The sequence below is a fragment of the Podarcis tiliguerta genome (genome assembly GCF_965153285.1).
Source record: "Podarcis tiliguerta genome assembly, chromosome: 1".
NCBI classification, from domain to species: domain Eukaryota; kingdom Metazoa; phylum Chordata; class Lepidosauria; order Squamata; family Lacertidae; genus Podarcis; species Podarcis tiliguerta.
In genome coordinates, this window is record NC_139534.1 from 25,462,774 (window position 1) to 25,485,108 (window position 22,335).

The window sequence follows — 22,335 nt, forward strand, 5'->3', positions numbered from 1 at the left end:
TCCCACGTGGTTTGGGCCCGAATAAGTGCTTTCAGGCTGAATCTATTTGGGAACATGTTTCTTCTTTTCACCTTCAAGATAGACATGGCAAATAGAGGCCAAATCCCTGTGTCAGGGCTGGTGCCAGCATGTGGAATGCTCAGGCAGCTTCTAGTTCAGGGCCCTGGAAGAGACCCACCCAGCTATATTTGAGTTGGGGTCTTCCTGTCATGTTCTGCCAGGGCACGGTGGAAAAGTCAAAACGGCAGGTGCCCACCACAGATTTCAGTGGCATTACTACTGTCTTCTGTCACCATGGCAAACCCACAGAATTGGTGAGGACCTGCACCAGAACTGTGGGTTCACTAAATGGCACTGCTGGGGGCACATCTGGAATTTGTCTTGTGTGCTGTGCTGGCGCAGTGCTGTAAGATTCAAAATGTCCTTCCCTTTAGCCTCCCAGGGGTGTGGGGTGGGGAGAGGGAATGACACAACAAAATGCATACAAAACCCCCCCTTTTGTTTCCTTGGACAAAGCTCAAACAGTTTTCTTTCAATAGCATTTAATCCATTCTTTTTAAGCTGTGATAACAGGGACACAATGCCTCAGCTTGATATTTTGAAAATACGCTGGTTTCCTAAAAGGAAGTCCTTTGATATTGGATGTTTCTATTTTAATAAACCAGTATTAAGTCAGAGTTTGTTGTGTGAGAAAAGAGAAAGCGAGCAGTTTTATCACCAAAGAACATCTTGGAATTGAGGAAATGTCTGAAAGTTGGTCAGTTGTGAAATGTGGAGACTGGCCACTTGAGAAGGGAGAGAACAAGTCTAGCTGCCTTCACTTAGATGGATTCTTACTTAAACAAGTTGGCATAAATATTTGCAGTTCTTAATACCAGCCTTAGTAATTTAAAGATCACACTTTGTTTTATAGGCAGCATCACTTTGGGGAACGTGACTGCAGACGATTGTGTGACACAGAGGTTTTTGCAATGGGCACAGTTACTTTATTGCCCTGCTCACTTGAGGGAAGTAGTCAGGAGCAAGAAATGCCACTCTGAAGGACTGGATATTGCATAAAATGATGGCTGGTGAATAGAATGACGTTGCTGCTTGAAGCACTAATTCAGATATGTTTAAATAACAAGTTTGTTAGTGGCAAAAAATTATACAGGCTACCCAAACCCATGTTGACCATAAGCTCAAATTTGGGGATTTGGAAGTTGTGGGGAATCCACCCACTTCTGGAAAAATCCAGAATCTTCTGCCAGGTAATAGGAATTGGTATTAAACCTTTTCATATGAATATTATCAAAGCTATGTTCCAGAATATGAAGGTTCTTCTCTCACAGACTAAACGTGTTACAATATTCAGGGTTTGCTACCTTTAGGTGAAATGTAACAGAAGAAAGTTTTGTATTTGTAGCTTGTCTACAGTTTGCATATAACCTCTGTAATTTAAGGAATGGCTATTTATAGTTTGCTGTGTCCTGGATTTCAGAGTTCTTTTTTAACAATGAAGAGATGTTTTTGTGTTTAGGTAGCGCTGTTGCTAAGCTGCAATCTTATATGTGCTTAAATGGGAGTAAGTACGGCTGAATTCAGTAGTGCTTATTTCTTGAGCAGACACGGATAAGATTACACTCTTAAGGCGCCTTTGCAGGCCACTCAGATACGTAGTTTTCTTGCAAACACATGCATAGAGTAACCTTTGCCATCATAATGGGTCTAGACGAAACTAGACAATACAGTTTTTCTGGCAAGCAATGAGCAGATTTCGACTGAGAGGGTGTGATAGCCTTTTTAAAAAAAGTTTATTCTTGGTGGGGCCCCCTCCCTCCCAAGAGTCTGGGCTTGAGTAGTTCAGAGAAAATTGCTAGAATGAACAATGTATATGCAAACTTGGGGATAGCAGATGGTTTTGGCATGGATTCTAATTGTTTGGACAAGACTCTCAGTTAATTTTACATCATCTAATTGGCACCTGCTACTTCTAGTATTGCTTTTGGCAAAATGTTAACATGGAGTAAAGCTTCAGACACTGTACATGCATACACATACATACATACATGCATGCATGTCTTTCCACAGTTTAAACCATGATCAAGGCTGTTTACAACATGTAAATATATATACAACAGAAGTAGTTGTAAAAAAATAAATAAAACATTACAAATACGCAACCAGACCAAACAATTTCCACATAAATCACAATAAGATCCAAAATAAAAATGTGAAATGCCTCCCCACCCCCACCCCACAACAGCACCCCAGCCCAAGAGTCTGTTCAGCAGCCTCAGCTTTTGTAGTTGGAGTCAGTCCTTCCCAGGCCAAGTGGAAAAGGCCCAGAAGGCAGGGAGCAGGTCTTCCTGGGCTCACAGCCAAGATGGTCTCTGGTCTCTTCAGCAGCCTCAGCTTTTTGGAGACCAGAAGAGGCAATTTCATGTGGGTGGCAAAGAGAGGGAGAAACAGAGGGGAAAGGGAGGGTTAAAGAGAAAGAAAAGCCCAGCTACTTTTGACTGTGGCTCCACTGACTTATCAGTATGTGGCTCCTGACAAAGTAACACTGAGAGAACATGGCCCTCGAAAAGTAAACATTTGCCTATGCTTGCTATAGCGTAGCCACTAGTCTCCATTTTGCATTGCTTTGGATTGGGTGCTTTTAGTTTGGCACTCTAGATGGAATGAGGCTGACACTCAGTGTGTCGTTCCTAGGTCACACTCTTGACTATCCTATTCTTATATGAATTAAACAAGAATTGTGATGTATACCACATTGGTGATGATACGCATCTCCCAATCAGTTGAGCACATTAATAATCTTATTGCAATCGAGGCAATTGCCACTTTGTGTGGGGTGATTAGATTAGCTTGTGGGATGTCTTCCTTCCTTGTTTGGGTTGGGGAGGATGTGTTTGCTTAAAGGCACAATTATTCCCTCAGTTGCCACACCAAAAAGTTGGCAGCTGTGTTGTAGCTGGTTACAAGGCTTTCTCCAAACAATGGCTAGCAATAACTCACTAGAACTAGGGGAATTTAAACAGAGGTGACTGCAGTCTCATCCTACCTTGGGGCAAAGCTAACTTCACCTGCAAAACCTGTTGAATGCTAATAAATAGTAGTCACATTCATCTTTTAGATTGATTGCAACTGGTGGTGTGGTTTCTTTTTTACTTAATTTTGAAATTTTAATTTGATTCTTACATCCGGGATGGTTTTATATATAATTTTATTGATGAGGTGGCTCTCTTGCTTTGTGCAACAAGAAAAGAGACATTTCCCCCCCTTGAACAAAACCTTTCCTGTCTAGTTTCTCTTTGTTGCTGGGTGGTGGGAAGTTGCATGAGAACTGCTTATTTAGCAATTAATTTAGAGCAGCTTTCATGCTGTTTAAACAAAGGAGCTGCTTTGTGCTACATCTCCCCATTCCTGCTAGCAGGCCAGCCTGCCTTGCAACATAGTCTCTGACACTAAATAGAACTTTATAGAGGGAAATGTGAGCTGTGAAACCTGTAGTGCTGCCTATTTAAATGTTTTGGGTTGAATCTACTGGCCAGACTAGTCATGATTTGACAGCTGACATTGGATGGTGTTTTGAGGTGATGTCAGGCCTTGTCTGTGGTGTTAATTACTTTGGTAATAAACCTACCATGTGGTGTTATAGAATCATAAAACCATAGAGCTGGAAGGGAACTTAAGGGACAGTGGACTGAAAAAGTTTGCTGACCCCTGCTCTAACACACTGAGCTATGTGTGAATACTCAATTCTTCATCTATGAACCTGTACAAATAATATTAAAAAGTCTACATATGGAATTGTATCAAGGGGAGATTAGTTAGGATCTGCTAATATCCTAAAGCAATGGGATAGTTTTCAGCTTTCACAGAACTGTTCTGAGGATCAGTATTAACGTGGTTTGGACTGGGGGAGAGAGAGAGAAGGAGGTAGCTTGCAGACTTAGAGGCATGGTAGAAACCTCTGAAACATGTTAGTGGTTTTAAGATCAGAAGATTTGCCGCTGGGGCCTCTACAACGCCCTTTACGCCCTTTCCCTCCACCCTTTTAAACACAGCGTTTGGGGAAGACTTTAGTGAAATTCACAAGCTAGCTGTCATTAACTTTATTATTTTTGTTTGGTCTAAATAATGATATTGTGTTACTGCATCAATAAACCAGCACAGCTACCTGTTGTTGTTGTTGTTTGTATGTTTTCTTTTTAAACATTCTTGCCTAAAAACAAAAAGCTCTTTTGGAGATGATTGTGTTTTCTATACAACATATCTCTTTTTTTAAAAAAACCCAAAACCTTAATTGCCCCTGGAATACTGATATGGTGTCTTTTTTATTCCACATATATCATGTTCTGCATGTTCCAGCTTAAGTACTTATTTTCTGCTGCAGGAAGTCTGAAAGGGATATACTAGTGATAAACAGCAATGAATGTTTACTTTGGATTGCCAAATTTGATTGCGTTGGATTGTGAATCAGCTAAGTAGCTAGTTATGTTGATCAGTGGGCATAACTGTCTGTTGGGCATGACTCAAAAAATGCTTTGATTTTATTCCTACTGCAGATTCAAAGTACAGAAGGAGAGATTCCACATGCTCTTAACATGAGCCAGCTGGCTTTAGCCAAAACTAAAAAAGGTGAGTAGGTTTCTCTCCTCTTTCTTTTTGGCCCCCTCTGAAACGGCTCTGGCACAGCCCCATTTATTTCTGACAGTGCCCATTGACATGTTGATGCAAGTACTTGGGAGCTTCTTAAATTGCAGCCCACCCAAAAGATCCTTGTCTGCTTCTCTGCCAGCTTTCAAATCATAGTGTTCCCCTTGTGAAGTGGCACTTCAAATGAGAGAGGATGAATCACGTTTCTAACCTCAATGAATGGTTCTGCTTCTCTGTGTCGGAGAAACTGAAAGGTTGTGTTTTGCTTTGTTTTTTTATAACGGAGCCCTGTCATTTGAAATGACAATTTTAAACCTTAAAATTACAAACTCTTTCAACCAGAATTGTGTGGTACATGCAGCATTTTACTGCCCTTCAGACTGCTGACTGTACAGAAGCCTCGTACTTTTGACCACACAGATTGTCTTCCACTGCAGTCCTCTGCACATGTTAAGTTCCACTGTTTCCAAGGGGGATTCTTCCCTAGTAAGTCTGTTTTCAGGGTGCAGCATTTATTCCCCTCTTTCTCTGCCAATAAGGGATGTGGGTGGTGCTGTGGGTTAAACCACAGAGCCTAGGACTTGGAAATCAGAAGGTCGGCGGTTCGAATCCCCATGACGGGGTGAGCTCCCATTGCTCGGTCCCTACTCCTGCCAACCTAGCAGTTTGAAAGCACGCAGTGCAAGTAGATAAATAAGTTACCGCTCAGGCAGGAAGATAAACGGTGTTTCCGTGTGCTGCTCTGGTTCACCAGAAGCGGCTTAGTCATGCTGGCCACATGACCCGGAAGCTGTACGCCGGCTCCCTCGGCCAATAAAGTGAGATGAGCGCCACAACCCCAGAGTCGGTCACGACTGGACCTAATGGCCAGGGGTCCCTTTACCTTTACCTTCTCTGCCAATGTATGGGCAACGCTATTGCCCAAAGGATGAAAGCAAGGGCAGTGTAGGATTCCCAGCCTGCACTATACAGCTGATGGACATGAAGAAATCCCAGAATGCATCACAGGAAAGCACCATTTGATTCCTGAGCCTTGTCTGAGCAAGAAAAAGGGGTGGGATCCTGGGAGGCCAAATTAACTGGGTTATTGTGCAGTGTAGCAAAGATATCTGCCCACCATTCAGGGAGCTGATCAAGAAAATGCATTGTTCATTGCATGCATGTAACTTTTGAATGTACTTTAGAAGTTGCTATGCAAAATAAATAAAATAGACATATAGAGTGAATTGTGCTTCCAGTTTCAATACAGAAAACATTTTGCTACTGATCTCAAAAGTTTTGGGGAAAAAACACTGATGCCATGTGCATGTGCAGCTGACAATAGAATTTAGGTACATACATGCTTGTGTGAGTGTGTGCACTTTGAGTTGAGAGCCCTATGCTCCTGTTTAGTAATAAATCAGCTTATTATCAGACCTAGGTTTTGTTTATTAATTCTCCGAGTCCTTAAGTCCTTCAACCTTGGTTCAGGCTCACATGAAAGCCCTAGCCTTGCATTGCAAGATGCTATCTCACTTCCATTAACCTGTTTTCCACTGCCTGTTTCCAAAGCCCGTTAATAACAAAACAGGAGTCCAGATGCACCTTTCATATTTGTAGCTTGTGACTCTTACACGGCTGCTTTGATACCCATACCAGTGTTATGCTCTTCAGCACAGAATGTTATGCGCTTGTAATACATTTTGGGTGGCATTGTGCCTCCAAGGAGAAGGTCACTGGTGCTTTTTGTAACTTACTGCGGTCTGAAAAACATGTTTAGCAGGCAAGCAGTAAAACGTACAATATCTGATTGTTTTTATACTCTTTGTCTTTTTTTTTTTTTTTACAAGCATGGGGGCAACCCATTCTTAGGATTTTTATGTTAAACACTGCTGCATTTTACAACTACTGTTGTAATGCAAGCTTTTAAATGCAAGCTTTTAAAAAAATGTCACTGCCCTCTTGATGAATTGTGCTTAAAAAGAAAAAAGCTTAATGTAATCATTTTTCATAATCTTCTGTTGGCTGAAAAAACAATATTGCAGAACAATCTTCCTGTACATATGATATGATGTACTTTTTAGGTAATGCATTTTACCCAAATGAGTTTATCTGGTGTGTTCAGCACCGGCATTTGTTATTACGTAACCCGAATGGAGATATGCTTTGCTTTCTGGATTTCTTTCCTATGACTGGAACAAAAAGATACCTTTGCTCTGCACTATAAAAATGAAAGTGCCGCTGAAATGTCCAGCGTGTGCAATGCTAGTTAATTGGAGGAAGCTCATTTCAGGGAAGGCACCACTTTCCTGCCCCTCACCCCTTTCTTCTGTGATGGCTTGACCTTGGAGCAACATGAGTATTAGCGGGGCTAGTGTGCCAGTGTTGGAGTAAGACAGTGATGGCCAAACTTGGCCCTCCAGCTGTTTTGGGACTACAACTCCCATCATCCCTAGCTAACAGGACCAGTGGTCAGGGATGATGGGAACTGTAGTCCCCAAACAGCTGGAAGGCCAAGTTTGGTCATCACTGGAGTAAGGCTTCAGAGCTCAAGGTTTAAATCCCCTCTTGGCCATGAAGCTCACTAGGTGACCATGGGCCGCCAGTGTTGCTGCATTTCAGTTTAACCCACCTCACAGAGTTGTCGTAGGGATAAAATGGTTGGGGGGAACCGTGAGCACGACACTGAAGAAGAGGGTGGGTTTAACAAACCTTAAGTAACAGTTGGTTTGTTCTTTCTGGAACCCCAGCTCTCAGGTCTCTGGCAGATTGAGAGAGAAGTTGAACACCCAAGTGTCTTGAAAGCTCAGAAGTCAAATGCAATCATATGAACTTGCCTTATACTGAATCCAGTCGTCCTGTGATAAGACATTTGCCCAGCATCACCTATTTTATCTATCCATTTAAAGGGTTTATGTTGATATTACTAACAAAATACAATAAATAAAATTGTATTTTTTAAAAAAAAAAAAATCCTTCCAGTATTACCTTAGAGATCAACTAAGTTAGTTATTGGTATGAGCTTTTGACACTATAGCACATACCAATAGTTGGTCTCTAAGGTGCTACTGGAAAGAATTTATTTATTTTATTTTAGTTATTTTATTTTGTTTCGACTACGGCAGACCAACACGGCTACCTACCTGTTGATATTACTAGTACTCCTTCTACATTTGTATCTTGCCTTGCCACTAATTTGCTCAAGGTCATGGTATACGTGGTTCTCCCCTCCTCATCTCATTATCACAACAACCCTCTGAGGTATGTTTGGCTGAGAGATGGGGACTGGTTGATGGTCACCAAATGAGCCCATGACTGGATGGGGATATGAACCCTTGTCTCCCAAGTCCTAACCATACACTACATTGGGTTTCTACTATACCAGTATTCAGCTTCCGGGATGGATTTACAAGTGTTTTTCAGCTGAGGAGATAAAAGTTTTGCGTGTGTCCACTGGAAATGTGAAATAATTCATTGCCACAATTTGTTGTTGTTGACCATTATTTCAGTTTTGCAGGAGGTGTTGCTTCTTTATTTTTAGCAGTTGCTTCCCATTTTGGGAGGTAGTTAATACAAAAGTTAGAGATATGTGTGCAGACCTCAGTACACAAACAGGTCAATACGCAGGGCCAGCAGTTCTTCATGGCCTAGATATCTGAGAACCTCTCAGCTAGAGGATGCCATCAGAGTTGACCCTGCTAACCAGCAGATACTGGGGTACAGCAGTAGCAACCCACCACTCTTTCCTCCTGAGCCCACCAGCTGTTCCCCTCTGCTTCCCTGAGGCGTTTTGGAAGACAATGTCTATATGATTGTCAACGTTATATAGCTCTCTTTAGTTGAGCAGTGGAGAAGAGCCAACTTGCCAAAAGCCTTACGTACAAAGATGAGGGACCTGTGGCCCTCCAGCTCCCATCAGCCTCAGCCAGCAGTTAGGGATGATGGACTCTGGATTCCACCAACACTTGGAGGCCAAGGGTTTCCTCAGGGGCTGAAACAAATTGCAAATGAAGACCCTGCTCCTCCACCGCTAACCAAGTTAAGGGTCAAGTAGGACACTGTCATGCCGTTAACGCACTCCTGTTTTTCTGGTTTCAGGGTTAGATCTGAGTCTGCAGAATGCAAAATTGACTAAGGCGTAACAGGTTCAAGCCAGTTTGTTTAGTCGATAGGAATGTATGATAAGAATTATTACAAAGGGGAATTTGCTGATGTGAATTTGTTGGATTGAGTTTCAGTGTGTTTTTGAGTTCGTGTGCCCTTTAAAGCAGCCAATAAGAGCATTTCTCTCTCTTTTGAAAATGTTTTGACTATTTGTTTCTGAACATTGCTCACAAAGGGCCCTCAGGTATAAAGCAGGTATTAGTTTTACTGTTCTTAATGCTTTTTAAAAAAATTATTTGGTTGTTCACAAAGGCCAGCCTAATAAAAACTTGCAATTACTACTTTGCAAGGCCAACATCTATTACTCAATGGTCTGAAGATTTCATTGCCCTTTCTACATTTGAGCACAGGGCTTATAATAATCAATCTCATTTAGATACCTATTCAGACATATGGACTGCTTATATTAATCTAAACGTTTAAATTGAGGCTGGTGGGAAAAAAGATTTTAAATACCCCCCTTCTCCCTTTCTTTTTGTTATATCTGCAAATAAGCATTCTAAAAATTAAAAATAAACACCACCAAATACTTTGGTAACCATTGTCTATTGTGGAGGAGCCATAGCTTGGTGATAAGGCATCTCTTTTGTGAGTTAAGTTCCCAAGTCCAGTCACTTGCTGGCATTGTCAATTTAAAACACCTTCTAGCAGGAGAGCCGATTCAGCTGGAAAGCTTGCCCCTAAAAGTAGCCGCTGCTCTGAACGACGTTTGTGTGAAGTCATCAAATTATTAACACTCATGAGCAGCAAGCTGAACCCCCTTTAAATGTTAAAAGGCTTTCTTGACTTAATCTGCTCTGTAAGACTCTTGAGAGCTCCTGATGGATTAATTGTTATTATTTCTTTCATGTGCAACTTTGTAAGAAATGTACTGACTGTCAGCTCCACGGAACCTTTAAAAACCTTTCATCAACCTTTTAAGAAACTGCGCTGCTCCGTTTTTCAGCCATTCCTTATAAATTATACAGTTTCTTAAAGCGATTTAGGTGGGGAGGGGGAAAGAGGAGTTCCAGTTGGATCCTGCCAAAATGTTTACTCTAACTGTGCACTTTAATTCCCCATAGAATCCTGAGACCTGTGTTGTAAAATGCCTCTTTGTGGCTTATTTTATTTATAACAGAACTTTGTGAAATGTTTAAAGGTCTGCCCCGTGCAGTACACAGCCTGCCTGCAAGGACACCTACTAAATCCTGCGACATCCATTGACGCAGTTATATGTGACCATTGCCAGCATCTGAACATAGGAGGCTTGCCTATATCAAGCCAGACTGTCCACCTAGCTCCTTATTGTCTATACCATTGTTTCTCAAACTTGGATGTTGTTGGACCACAACTCCCACCACCCCTGACCACTGGCCCTGCTAGTTAGGTATGATGGAGTTGTAGTCCAACAACACTGGTCTATACTAACTCTCAATGGCTCTCCAGGGTTTTGGGCAGGAGTCATTACCAGCCTTACTTGGAGATGCCAGGGGTTAAACCTGAGGGTTTTTTGCATGCAAAGCAGATGCTACAGCACTTTCCCAAGGAAGGATGCTGAGCTTCCTTCGATTTCTGTGATGTCCTCCACTGCATCCAGATGTAATTGGGCATTTGCATGTTAAATGCCAGTCTGCACTAAGTAGGTAGTGGTACTCAGCATACTGCCTCCTTGATGGCTGAAACTCTACGTAAGCTAAGAGATGGTTGGGAGCATGGCAGCCTGCACTGAATGCAGTGTGTCTAGCAGTTTTAAAAACAATGAAAGTTTTGTTTAGTTTTGCAAGAAGAATTTCAGTTTGGGACGCCTGTCTACAGACCAGTAGTTTGCTAGGGCTGCCATATATCTGGACACATCTGGGAATTTTTCCTGGACACATCTGGGAATTGGGTGTCAAAAAATGGCATCCAGGTGGATTTTTGATGTATCAGCAAAATGTCCGGGAAAACTCAGATATGTGGCAAGTAGGGCGATAAAAAGAAAGCTTAACACCCCCCCCCCCCAAAAAAAAAGCCCCCAAATTTTTACTTTTTTGGGATTTTCACTTTTGGGGATATGGCAACCCTAGTTTTGCTGATTGTTTTTGCTGTTTTGTTTCGCAGGATTTGATGTATGTGTTTTCAAACAGTATTTTGTTGCTTGTTATGATTGTGATATCTTGTATCGTGTTTAGTTGCCCCATGCTCCCATTGGGAGGAAAAGTATGAGGAAATAAATGCAAAAGCCGATCTCAACATTATATTATACACCAGAATGACTTAAGAACATGGAGGGGGCTGCACAGATAACGTTCTTAATGGTTGGAGTCACTCGTGGGGAAGAAGCAGGTTTAATTCATCATTTTAGCAGGATATTTTGGACTGCTTTATTTATTTGTCTGCTGAATTCAATTTCAAGATGTGTCCAGTTTTGAAAGACACTTGACCTGGCACACAGATCTGCAAATGACTTAAGTAGGCCTGTTTAAACTGAGCAAATCACACTGAAGCCAATGGAAATATAGAAAATCAGCAGAAATCCGTAAGCTCTTCCTACTAGACCAGGTCAGCACCACTTGTGTTGTACCAAGCTGAAAGCAGCCTCCAGCCATGTATATTGTGCCTGCCCAATGTTTGGCAGTCCCTGCTTCTGTATCCCAGACAGCAAACATTGGTTGAATTGCTGATGGGAGACCCCATGTAGCTGGTTGACTTTGTTGGCTTCATTGGTCACAAATAGTGTAGACCTGTGCATGGATCAGAATTTTCTAAGTCTATATAGGCTATGACTGGAGAGTTACTGCTTTTCCAGGAAGGAAGGGGAAGGGGGAACCCAGAGGGTTATTAGCGTCTACCTAAACTATACAATGCCTGTCCTGGAATTCACACAAAAGATGGCTCCTCTCATACTACCGTAGAAATTCTTTTGAGTTCTCATTCTGGCAGTGTGATTTGGGGAAACGGTTTCCAATCACAACCTTTGGGATGGAACAGGCCAAACATCACAGTTCTGCTCTTTATAGCTAAATGCAGATTTGTGTCTGTGTTGGTTCACAATATCTGCTGCAGACAAGTTTGTTTGAACCTCTTGGTTTCTCTCGCTTTTGCAGACCAGCTCTTACGATCGGCAAGTCAGCATTCTGACAGCAGTGGTTTTGCCGAGGATTCTTCCACAGACTGCTTCTTGCTGAATCAGTTGCAGGTACAAACCTTATTTTTTACCAAAAAACCCCAATGTGTACATGTTTGGGGGGTGGGATATATAAAGTCCTAGGCATATTTTAAAGTTTTTTATTGACTCTTGGTGACTGAGTAACAGTAATGTTACAGCCATGAAGCTTTTTTCATTTTATTGCCACAAATCAGGGCTTTTCCTTCAGCCAAAACTCAGCTGAACTCAGTTCCGGCCCCTCTCAGGTGGGTGCCATTGCCATTCTAAAGAGAACAAAGGAGGTGTTCATGGTGAGTTCTGGCACCTTTTCTTCTAGAAAATAGCAATGCTGCTTGTAGGGTTGCTGTATTTTGAAGAGCAAAAAAGAAGATGCTATGACGACTCTCATTTTCAATACCCCTACTATATGTAGGCTATAGAAGCTGTGATATATTGCTGGGGGGGGGGGCAGGAGAAAAGAAGAGGAAAGCCAGTCTTCAGTCACCAGTTATGCCTATGTCTCATCCAGAAAGAGTAGCCAGAGACATTTTGGCAAATTTAAAAAATCCACCTGGACATAAATTTTACTCCTGAAAAAGAGGGCACATGGCAACCCTATTTCACCATTTACACAATTTTGTGTAAATCCCTACACAATTCTATTTGTTTCTTTTTGACTACATTTTTTAAATTATTTTTATCCTGATGCTACGCTGGTTATATGTAGGTGTATTTCTTTTAGTGAGCATAAAACTTTCTAAGAATCGCTGCAAATGTTTACTTCAGTCCTTGTTGCAAATGTATATTTTGGTCCCTGTTGCGTGCATCAAGAAATGGAATCAGCCCGAAGATGAACTCAAAGTCCATGTTTTAGGCTTTGACCTGCTTATAAAATAAGTATTAGGGCTCATCTGCCTTGCAGGATAAAATCACATCGATGTGCAAGACCCCTCCCCCTCCCCACAGTAGTTGGTGTTGATCTGGGCAAAAATATGGTATTTTGTAGAAATATGACTATGTTCACAAGCAATAAAATGCTGTAATGTCATGAGTTACATTCTGCTTGTGTAAATGAAGGCATTGAAAGGCAGGAAACTTGTAATGTTAGCTTGAGCAAAGCAAGCTTTGCTTGTGCCATGAAGTTTTTAAAAGACTGCCTGTCCGGTCTCTTCCTGTGCACTTCCAGCCCTTTCTGCTGGCTTGAGCAACAAGCTTCTCTGTAAGAAATGGAAAGGGATCCAGACTGAATTGCCAAAGATGACTTACCTCAAAATATTATAAATTAGTGCCCTCTGCTGTTAAGCAGATTTTTCTTTAAGGAGTAGAATAATGTTTGGCAGTGGCGTAGCGTGGGTTGTCAGCACCCGGGGCAAGGCAAGTAATTTGCGCCCCCTAACCAGGTAGAGGCAGAGAGCTGCGAGTGCGAGTGCCCCCCCCAGATGTTGCGCCCGGTGTGGCCGGGCCCCCCTGCACCCCCCACGCTACGCCACTGATGTTTGGTATTTTTCTTCTTCTTTTTTAAGTTTCAGAAAATATATTGTCCATGTTTACATCCTGCCTTTTCTCCAGTGAGCTCAAGACAGCAAACATGATTCTCTTTCCCTCCCCATTTTTAAAAAATAATACCTTCTTCATTTATTTTCATGGTAAAGAAGATAATTTTTGAGAAAACAATTATCACAACAGTAAACAACAAATAACTTGTCTTGATAAAATTACAGACTTTTGTCATGCCATCTGTTAAAGTTTCATTTGAGATCATGCTGCATTTTCCCCTGAGCGCTGGGTAGATTCCTGGTACAGTCTGAACAAGGTAGGTTAAGCTGGCTGGCCCAAGCTCACCCAGCACGGAGCTTCATAACTAGGTGCAGATTTGAACCTGGGTTTCATCTATCCTAAGGGACGCGGGTGGTGCTGTGGGTTAAACCACAGAGCCTAGGACTTGCCGATCAGAAGGTCAGCGGTTCAAATCCCCACAATGGGGTGAGTTCCCGTTGCTCGGTCCCTGCTCCTGCCAACCTAGCAGTTCGAAAGCACATCAAAGTGCAAGTAGATAAACAGGTACCGCTCCGGCGGGAAGGTAAACGGTGTTTCCGTGCGCTGCTCTGGTTCGCCAGAAGTGGCTTAGTCATGCTGGCCACATGATCCGGAAGCTGTACGCCGGCTCACTCGGCCAATAAAGCGAGATGAGCACCACAACCCCAGTCAGTCACGACTGGACCTAATGGTCAGGGGTCACTTTACATTTACCTTTTCTTCATCTATCCTTATGTGACACTGTGATCACTACACCACACTGGACCTCATTGTGTTGTATAATAGAGAATTCAGTGGATTAAAGATCTGAGCAGCCTTGCTTTATTTTCTCATGAATGCTTATTTCTCCAATCTTTTGGTATTTTTGTTGTCTCTTCACCACCCTGTTCTCATTGTGTTCCTGACAGGGACACGAGTCGTTGCAGGCCATGGGAAGCAGCGCTGACAGCTGCGACAGTGAGACAACGGTGACATCTTACAGTGAAGAACTCAAAACCCCAATAGATGAGCAGTCCTATTTTAATGAGCTTGATGAGGAGAAATTCCTCCGCACAGAAGTGGAGCAGCAGAAGAGGGAGGCGGTTTCTGGGAGCGACGCCAGAGAAGGTTGGAAAGTTCTAGAAGGCGAAACTGGGCAGGCTGAGACCGGAGGAGATACAGAGTTTGGCCAAGGAGGATATATTAGAAAAGCTGAAGATGCTCTTGCACAGGAGGGCGAGTCTGAAGTGCTGGAGGAAGGCAGTGAAGAGAGCGACGCAGATAAAAGCAGCGAGTACGAATTTCCTCACTATAAAACGCACCACATTCTTAAATCGATGTCTTCTCTAGAAAGCAGCAGTTCATCTCCTTCGTCCACTGAGCGGGTTAGCATTGCTTTGCAAAGAGCCCAGAGGAGGATAAGTGGCTCGTCTGATTCCAGAGCCGGTCGCTCGCTGCTCAAGTCGAAAGACTTTCTTTTCAAGCAAAGGCATCGGATCTCTGAGTTGGACTATCCATTGAGGCGCTCCCAGTCTCTCCCATCTGCACTACTGAACCCGGTGAAAGTCGTCTCCTCCGTGAATGTCCAGCTCACTCCAGGAAAACAGACATTTTGTAGCCCCCCGTCTTTTACTTACAAGTACGACACTCCTGAACAGGAGGGGAAGGAGGAGCACACGGAAGAGAAGCCCCCTGAGGAGAGAGACCACAGTCCCCCCAGGTGCAAATCCACACTTTTCATTGCACCGTCATCCCTTAGGAAAGAAGGTTCCCAGCCTGCATTGAACAAGGCGGCGGACGAACCGTGTCGGAGCAGAATACAGAGCTGCCCTTTGCACCTCCCGGCTCCTATGTCTCAGTCGTCGTGCTCGCTACATTCCCTTCAGTTTGACTATCCAGACAGGCCCTTATGCGCGCATATGAGAACATTTAGTACACACAGCATCCCAAGCACCCCTGGGTCGTCTTGCAGTGGTTTGCCTTCCCCGTTCAGCTGCCCTTACTCGCTGAGGCACGCTGGGCACCGGCGCCAAACTCATGCCATGCATTCGCCCTCCACGGTCGAAATGCAGCTGAGGAGAGTCTTGCACGACATCAGGAACTCTTTGCAAAACCTTTCGCAGGTAAATTAGCTCATGGCTGCAGTCTGTATACCCCCCCCCCCCGGTGTGTCTGTCTGGAGGATGCATATTTTGGTTGCTAAAAAGAAAGACAGCATGCACAACCGTTGTGCGGTGGTTTGTTTAAATTTAGGATTCCCCGTGGCATTTAGTGTTTCCACATGTAATTGATTTTGCTGGCAAACGGGAAAAGCTTGTCAAAGACTGGTTTTGTGAACAGGGGGCCCTCTAGGTGTTATGGATGGCAATTTCCATCATCCATGACCCCTGGCCGTGCTGATACGAGTTGTAGTCCACCACAGCTAGAAGGCACCACATTGGATGCCGCTGCCCAAACATTCCATTGAGTCCCTGACTATGTTGGGGTTTGACTCCCCAGATCTAAGTTTGATGCTCTTATCAACTGGGTCACGTTGCCTTTCAATACAGTCATGGCAAAGCCGACATACAAAAACTCAGTTCTGTGAAGCATGAATTAGATTTCTTCCTACTCGGGATCTTTTATATGCAAACGTTTTAAAGGCCTTGCTTTTTATTATTATTATTAAATTGAGGCTTGAGAAGATATTTCTGTTCTGTTAGTGCATCTGATGAAGTGTAAGCCATTGGTATTCTGTACCCTGGGGAATGTTGGCATTGCTCAGGTCAGGAGCTTGACAGAATCCCCTCAAGGACAAGATAAGTAATGGGAGGTAAACTTTGCAGAAGGGCAAGTTTGCTCTCCACTAATTGTCTAATGCATGCCGTGTACAGCTGTGTGGAGATGTTGCATCACAATTCCCATTGTCCCTGATAATTGGCCATTATCGCTAGGGCTTATTGGGAGTTACAACAAAGGGCTGTCTGGAGGGTCACAAGTTATCCTCCTCTCATCTAGGGAGTCCTTGAGCAGGATTATGAATCTGAGCCGTCTCCCATTTCTCAGATGTCATTATATTGAGGGCCAGCCTGGTTTAGGCAAGTGTGAAATGAGTAGTATGCATAAGAGCCAAGCCCCGTTCACACACACAAATTAGAATGAAACAACAATATTTGAATGCCATACATATTTCTGCAGAGCCTTCATGAAGCCTGAGAGCTAGGCTAGGCGGCTTAAGTTTTGCAGCCATGTGTTTCATGTGCAAAACTGCTAATTTGAAAGCTCAGACTATTTTAATGCTGTGCAATAAATTTTGATTAAGTAACTTCCTTTTCGCAACCTCCTCCTAGAACGAATCCCAAGATTTCCCCCCACTTGGTACTTAACAGCCCTGTCATGTTCTAAAATGCTTGCCAGATGCAATAAACTCCGTTCTGGAGCTGGGGAAAGTTCACCTTTTTTCTGAAGAGGCTTTCACAATCGGAAGCCTCATTTTATCATATGAAAGTTTGGAATGAATATAGTTGTTTTTCCAGTCAGGAGTTTCCCAGGGATCTGACACAGCTTTACTCATTCCATTTTGTAAAATGCATTCTTTTCCATGGTGTCCATAGTTAATAAAATTCCTAGACCTACACTGGACTTGCTACACTTCCCCATACTTTAGGAGTTTGGCGGTATTGCCTCCGTGTGTTTCTGTTTTGACATATTTGGGTTTGTGTAGATAATGCTATCTGAAGCCTTGCTACTTGCACACTAACTTCTTAAATACTTTTTTAAGTCTGAGGAAAAGCTCCTTTGTCTGTCATGCAGCACGTATCATTATCATCATAGCACAGTTTTGATTTGGTACTTGTATCTTAACCAGAATATTATGAGCCAGTTTGTGCAGGGGTTACGGCATTGGACTTAGACTGCATTGACTATGCTTCAAATCCCTGCTTAATTGTGAAGTTTACTAAGTGGCCTTGAAGAAGGCATTTGGTCTCAGTCTATTTTGCAGAGTAGACAGTCTCCTATGGGCTGCTCTTAGTCCTTTGGGAGAAGGACAAAAATCGCAGGTGGGAAGTTTTGCCTTGCACAAATTGCAGAAATTTCACTGCCAAATTGGATTTTTGAATCTAAATCCATTCCTCTCCTTAGTTGGAATTTGCTCTTCACACAGGTGCACAGAGCTAATTCAGATGGCACACATGATACCGCCGTCCATAGGACTATACAACCTTGCAAGGCTTCTGGGGCCTTGCTGGTTTGAATACCCAGCAGAATTGAAGAGGTGCAACAAATCTGACCAGTCTCAGATTTTAGATATTGTTTGGGGCTTCAGTGTTTCCATATCTGAGGGGTGGCAGGGGTATCACTGCCAGAAACACTGGCTGAAACACAGGTGGCTGTCATTTAGGTGTGAGGGAGCTGGGCCCAGAGTTGAGGATGAGAGCCAAAGTTTGGCCTTGCTTGAAGTGCCAGCCCATTTACTCACAAAGTTGTTAAAGCAGAGCAAACAGGGCAAATGCAAATGACCTACAGTATTTTTTTCTTGTATAAGATGCCCCAATGTATAAGACAACCTCAAAATTAAGAGATCAATATTTTAAACATAAAACAGAACATCTTTGATTTTTCTTAAATATTCAAAGTACTGGTATATTTAGTACCATATATTGAAACATCAGTGGTGGTCAGAGAAGTTGGCCGAAGTTGCTGAGCTTTTGCGGAAGTTCCCCAGAGTTAGGGTTGCCATATTTCAAGAGGTAAAAATCAAAATTTGTTGGGCGTTTTTGGTGCAATAGCGTGAAAAGTTTGTTGTGTTCATGACTGTTGTACTGACATGTTATTGCTTATTGGTCTTATGCACCAAGTTGTTAAAATGTATATTTGTTTTGATCTCTTCCCTTTCTAGAATGCTATGATGAGAAGCCCTGACCTCACTACAGCCCCTTACAGTACTCAGAGATCTTCTATTCTACCTCTCTATGAAGTAAATGGCATTTCTCTCTCTCTTCATCCATGTTCTGTGTTTGAGATAAAGTTGCACCTAAATATATGTATAAAATGGGAATGTCCTTTCATCTGGGTTTCCCCCTCCCATCTCTAGAAGATGGGGACGAAGAAAGAGATGGAGCAGTTCTCTACTCCATGTATCCGGCCCTCTCCCTCCCTCCCTCCCTCTGGGTGGTTTTCAAGGGCAAAGGACAGGGGGGTCATGGGAATGCCGCAGGTGTGGTGCTGAAATGGCTGACTCCACCAATCGGCTGTAAGTTGCTGAGCCCCAGCCCAGAGCCCAGATTGTCTCCATGAAGACATTCCATTGGCAGATTGGGCTCATGGAATTCATGGAAGACAAGGCTATAGATACCAGCCATAGTGGCTCTTTATTCCCTCCAGTGTCAAGAGGGCAGTATGCCTCTGAATACCAATTTCTGGGAATTGTAAGTGAGAAGAGAGCTCATGTCCTGTTTGTGGACATCTCTTTTGTTTTATTGCATATTTTAATTTTTGAGGTTGTTTTAGTGCCCCAACGGAATGGTTTTTGTCTCTTTTAGTTATGCATTGGTTTTTACACTTGGGGAACTGTAGTTGTAAACTGCATAGAAGGCATTTTGACATAAGCAGTATATAAGTGAATCATCACTATCGTCGCCATCTGCTTGGCTACTGTGACGACAGGGTGCTGTCCTAGAGGGGCCTTTAGTCTGATCTGGCAGAGCTCTTGTTATGTATTTACGCAGAGTTCTGAACATAAATACTTCACTGTATGTGTCTAGAATACATTCCAAGATCTTCAAGCCGTGAGAAGGAACCTAAACCTGTTTAGAACACAAATGATGGATTTGGAATTGTCCATGTTGCGCCAGCAAACCACTGTTTATCAGCACATGACAGAGGAAGAGAGGTGAGTGGGGTAGGGGGTTGTTCTCACCTAAGCGACCTGTTTACTATATCTGTGCTCACATGCAGGTTCCTTTTATATTTCTACTAAAACCTTTTGCATCTGTTCTCTTTCTTTCTCAAAAGCACTGTTTTTCCTCTAGGTGCGCAGCCTACAGTTAATCCTAAAGCACGCTCCTTCTCCTTCCTCTTCTGTGCATTTAGAACTGGCCTTTTGCATTCTGACTCTGCCACTTTGCTTCTGATCATCACTCACAGTTAGATTGCTGCAACTTTCTCCATGCCGGTCTTTCTGTTCTGCCACCTCTTCTCCACTCTCTTCAGAGTGCTTCTGTCAAGACCAACCTTTCGTCCCTTTTGCTCTGCTCTCTTGGTAAGATCCTTTTTGATGTTTGGGTTTCATTTCATTTGGGCATTAACTTCAAGGGTCCTATTCCGTAGGACATTTAGATGTTTTGAAAGGGATGGCTTTTCATTTTATTTATTCCTCAGGGAGTTCAAGGTGGCATGCTTCTCAACCCTTCAATTTTTTCCCTCGTAGCAACCCTGTGAAGCAATAGGTTAAGACTGCAAGACTGTGGCTGGCCCAAGATCACCCAGTGAACTTAATGACTGAGTGGGGATTTAGACCTTGGTTTCTCAGGTCCTAGTCTAACACTATGGGATGTGGGTGGTGCTGTGGTCTAAACCTCTGAGCCTCTTAGGCTTGGTGATTGGAAGGTCAGTGATTTGAATCCCTGTGACAGGGTGAGCTCCCGTTGCTCTTTCCCAGCTTTTGCCAACCTAGCAATTCGAAAGCATGCCAGTGCAAGTAGATAAATAGGTACCACTGTGGTGGGAAGGTAAATGGTGTTTCCATGCACTCTGGATTCCATCACGGTGTTCCGTTGCACCAGAAGCAGTTTAGTCATGCTGGTCACATGACCCAGAAAGCTGTGTGCGGACAAACGCTGGATCCCTTGGCCTGAAAGTGAGATGAGTGCTGCACCCCATAGCCACCTTTGACTGGACTTACCCGTCCGGGGGTCCTTTCCCTTTTATTTTATTTTTACCTTAGTCCAACACTCGGACCACTTCACCACACTGGGGTGGTCTCAGGATTTCCCTCCAGATCATACCAGTCACTCTTATAGCCACCTTGTGGTGAGGTTCTGTAGAACTATTTGTTTCTGAAGATACACATTTTATTACACACACACACACACACACACACACACACACACACACACACAGACATATCTGCCATCCTCCTAAAGAGATAAATGTGCCCTGAGTTTCTTCTCCCCACCCCATCTTAGTCTTTCAATATGCTTGTGGTAAAGGTTTGCTTGAGAAATAGTGACTGAGCTCAAGGTCAGTCATAAGTGAGTGAAGATTTGAGTGTGTGTCTTCCCAGGACTAGCCTAAGGCTCTGATCATGAGTTCCTTGTCTGATGTTTGCTACATGCGTGGTAGCCCTTCAAGCCAGACTAGTTCCACTGAAATCCTGTTTCGTTTTCACTGTAGATTCTGTAAGGAAAGAAAAGGGTTGCTTCACTCTCCCATCCATCTGCACGGCCAGCTCTCTCCCTTGCTTATATAATACACTGCTCCCAATAAATACCTGGACCACATCCAAACCTATATATAGCATTTAATTTACAGATTTGCTAAATACATACTAGTTAAGCTCTGGAAGTCTTGTTCCCCGCCCTAAGGGATTAGTTGGTTTTTTTTACTAATTTCATCTCCAGTGGATTTTCCTCATTAGTTTGCAAAACCAAAAGTAAAGCCCCATGCACTCCTGTGGAATACACACATTCCTTCTTTCCCTCTTTCCTCTGTTCCCTTTTCTTGGTTGCTATATATTTTCATGTCAAAGTGCATATATCTGCATAACACTGGACTGATATGTTATCATTCCCTCCGCTGCTTTGGGCGATATGCCTATTTGTGCTCTGCCAACAGGATTGTACATTCCCCTTTCCATTTTGTTTGCTTCTGATTTAGATACGAAGCTGATCAGCTCCAGACCCTGAGGAAATCTGTCCGCATGGAGCTTCAGGAATTAGAAATGCAGTTAGAGGAGCGCCTTCTTACTCTCGAAGAGCAGCTTAGGAATATTCACGTGTCTTCACCTTACAGGCAACAAACACCCATGGTATGTCTTTTGTCACAGTCCGTCTGTGCAGATATATCTCTGCAAGGGCTGTAGAAGCACTGGGTGCTTCTATGGGGTGAGTTATTCCCCCAACGCCCAGAGCTTTGTTATGCCACCAAGCATTAGAACAGCTGCATTAAGCATTTTTGTTTTGGGGCAGAGTGTTTTTTCATGTGGATCCATGTTCCAGAGGCTAATGGAATTCAATATCAGACATGCTAAGCAAATTTTCAAGTCCGTGGCAAGAGGGGAGCCGAGATTGATGGTTTGGAAGACCCAGGGATGGGTCTGAGGAGGGAAAGGAAATATGGTGTGTGGTGTGTGTGTGTGTTTGTGTTTGTGTTTTGGGGGGGGGGGGGACTAAAAATAGGAACCAAGTAAGTTGTGCCAAATAGATCCACTGAAATTGATGAACTTAAGCTACTTAAGTCCACTGATTTCATTTGGTTGTCTCTGAGTCCTGACTCACAGGGTCCATCAACTTTAAACTCTTACAGCTCTTTAAATATTTTTCTTCCTTACTATGTCCTGGAATCATAAATGCAGAGGTAGCATAAAAGGCTCTCTGGGTCCTTATTTTCTCAGAAAGTTGGCGGTGTGGCACAGGCCATGAAGCAGTTTTGAGAGCCCCCAAAAATGTTAATACCCCTAATTTCTGTGTTTTCTTTTTCTTCCAGGGCATGTATGGGAGCAGAAGCACTGATAACTTGTCGTGCCCTTCTTCACTGAATGTGATGGAGCCGGTAAGTAACCAAGACAAAGGCTGGAAGTGAAGGCAGTGTATTTTCCAGTCACATTGAGATGTTTCATTGGCAGTGATACATGCATGGAATGGAATGGAATAAATGTATATACAGAACATATGAGATATTGGGGATGCTGTCAAATTCATGCTAGGCCTTTGGCTATTCTGAGA

General features: G+C 43.1%; 1 protein-coding gene across 6 annotated transcripts in view; it reads left to right on the forward strand.

The window, feature by feature from the left end:
- The window catches only part of ITPRID2 (ITPR interacting domain containing 2), a 66,210-nt gene that overhangs the window by 38,461 nt on the left and 5,414 nt on the right, over window positions 1-22,335 (forward strand). For all 6 annotated transcript variants that reach the window (XM_083406042.1, XM_083406041.1, XM_083406043.1 and 3 more), the window contains 7 exons: window positions 4,554-4,626; window positions 11,856-11,947; window positions 14,341-15,534; window positions 18,291-18,368; window positions 19,156-19,283; window positions 21,269-21,419; window positions 22,097-22,162. In XM_083406042.1, the coding sequence (XP_083262168.1) occupies window positions 4,554-4,626; window positions 11,856-11,947; window positions 14,341-15,534; window positions 18,291-18,368; window positions 19,156-19,283; window positions 21,269-21,419; window positions 22,097-22,162 (1,782 nt within the window). The remainder of the gene's footprint in view (window positions 1-4,553; window positions 4,627-11,855; window positions 11,948-14,340; window positions 15,535-18,290; window positions 18,369-19,155; window positions 19,284-21,268; window positions 21,420-22,096; window positions 22,163-22,335) is intronic.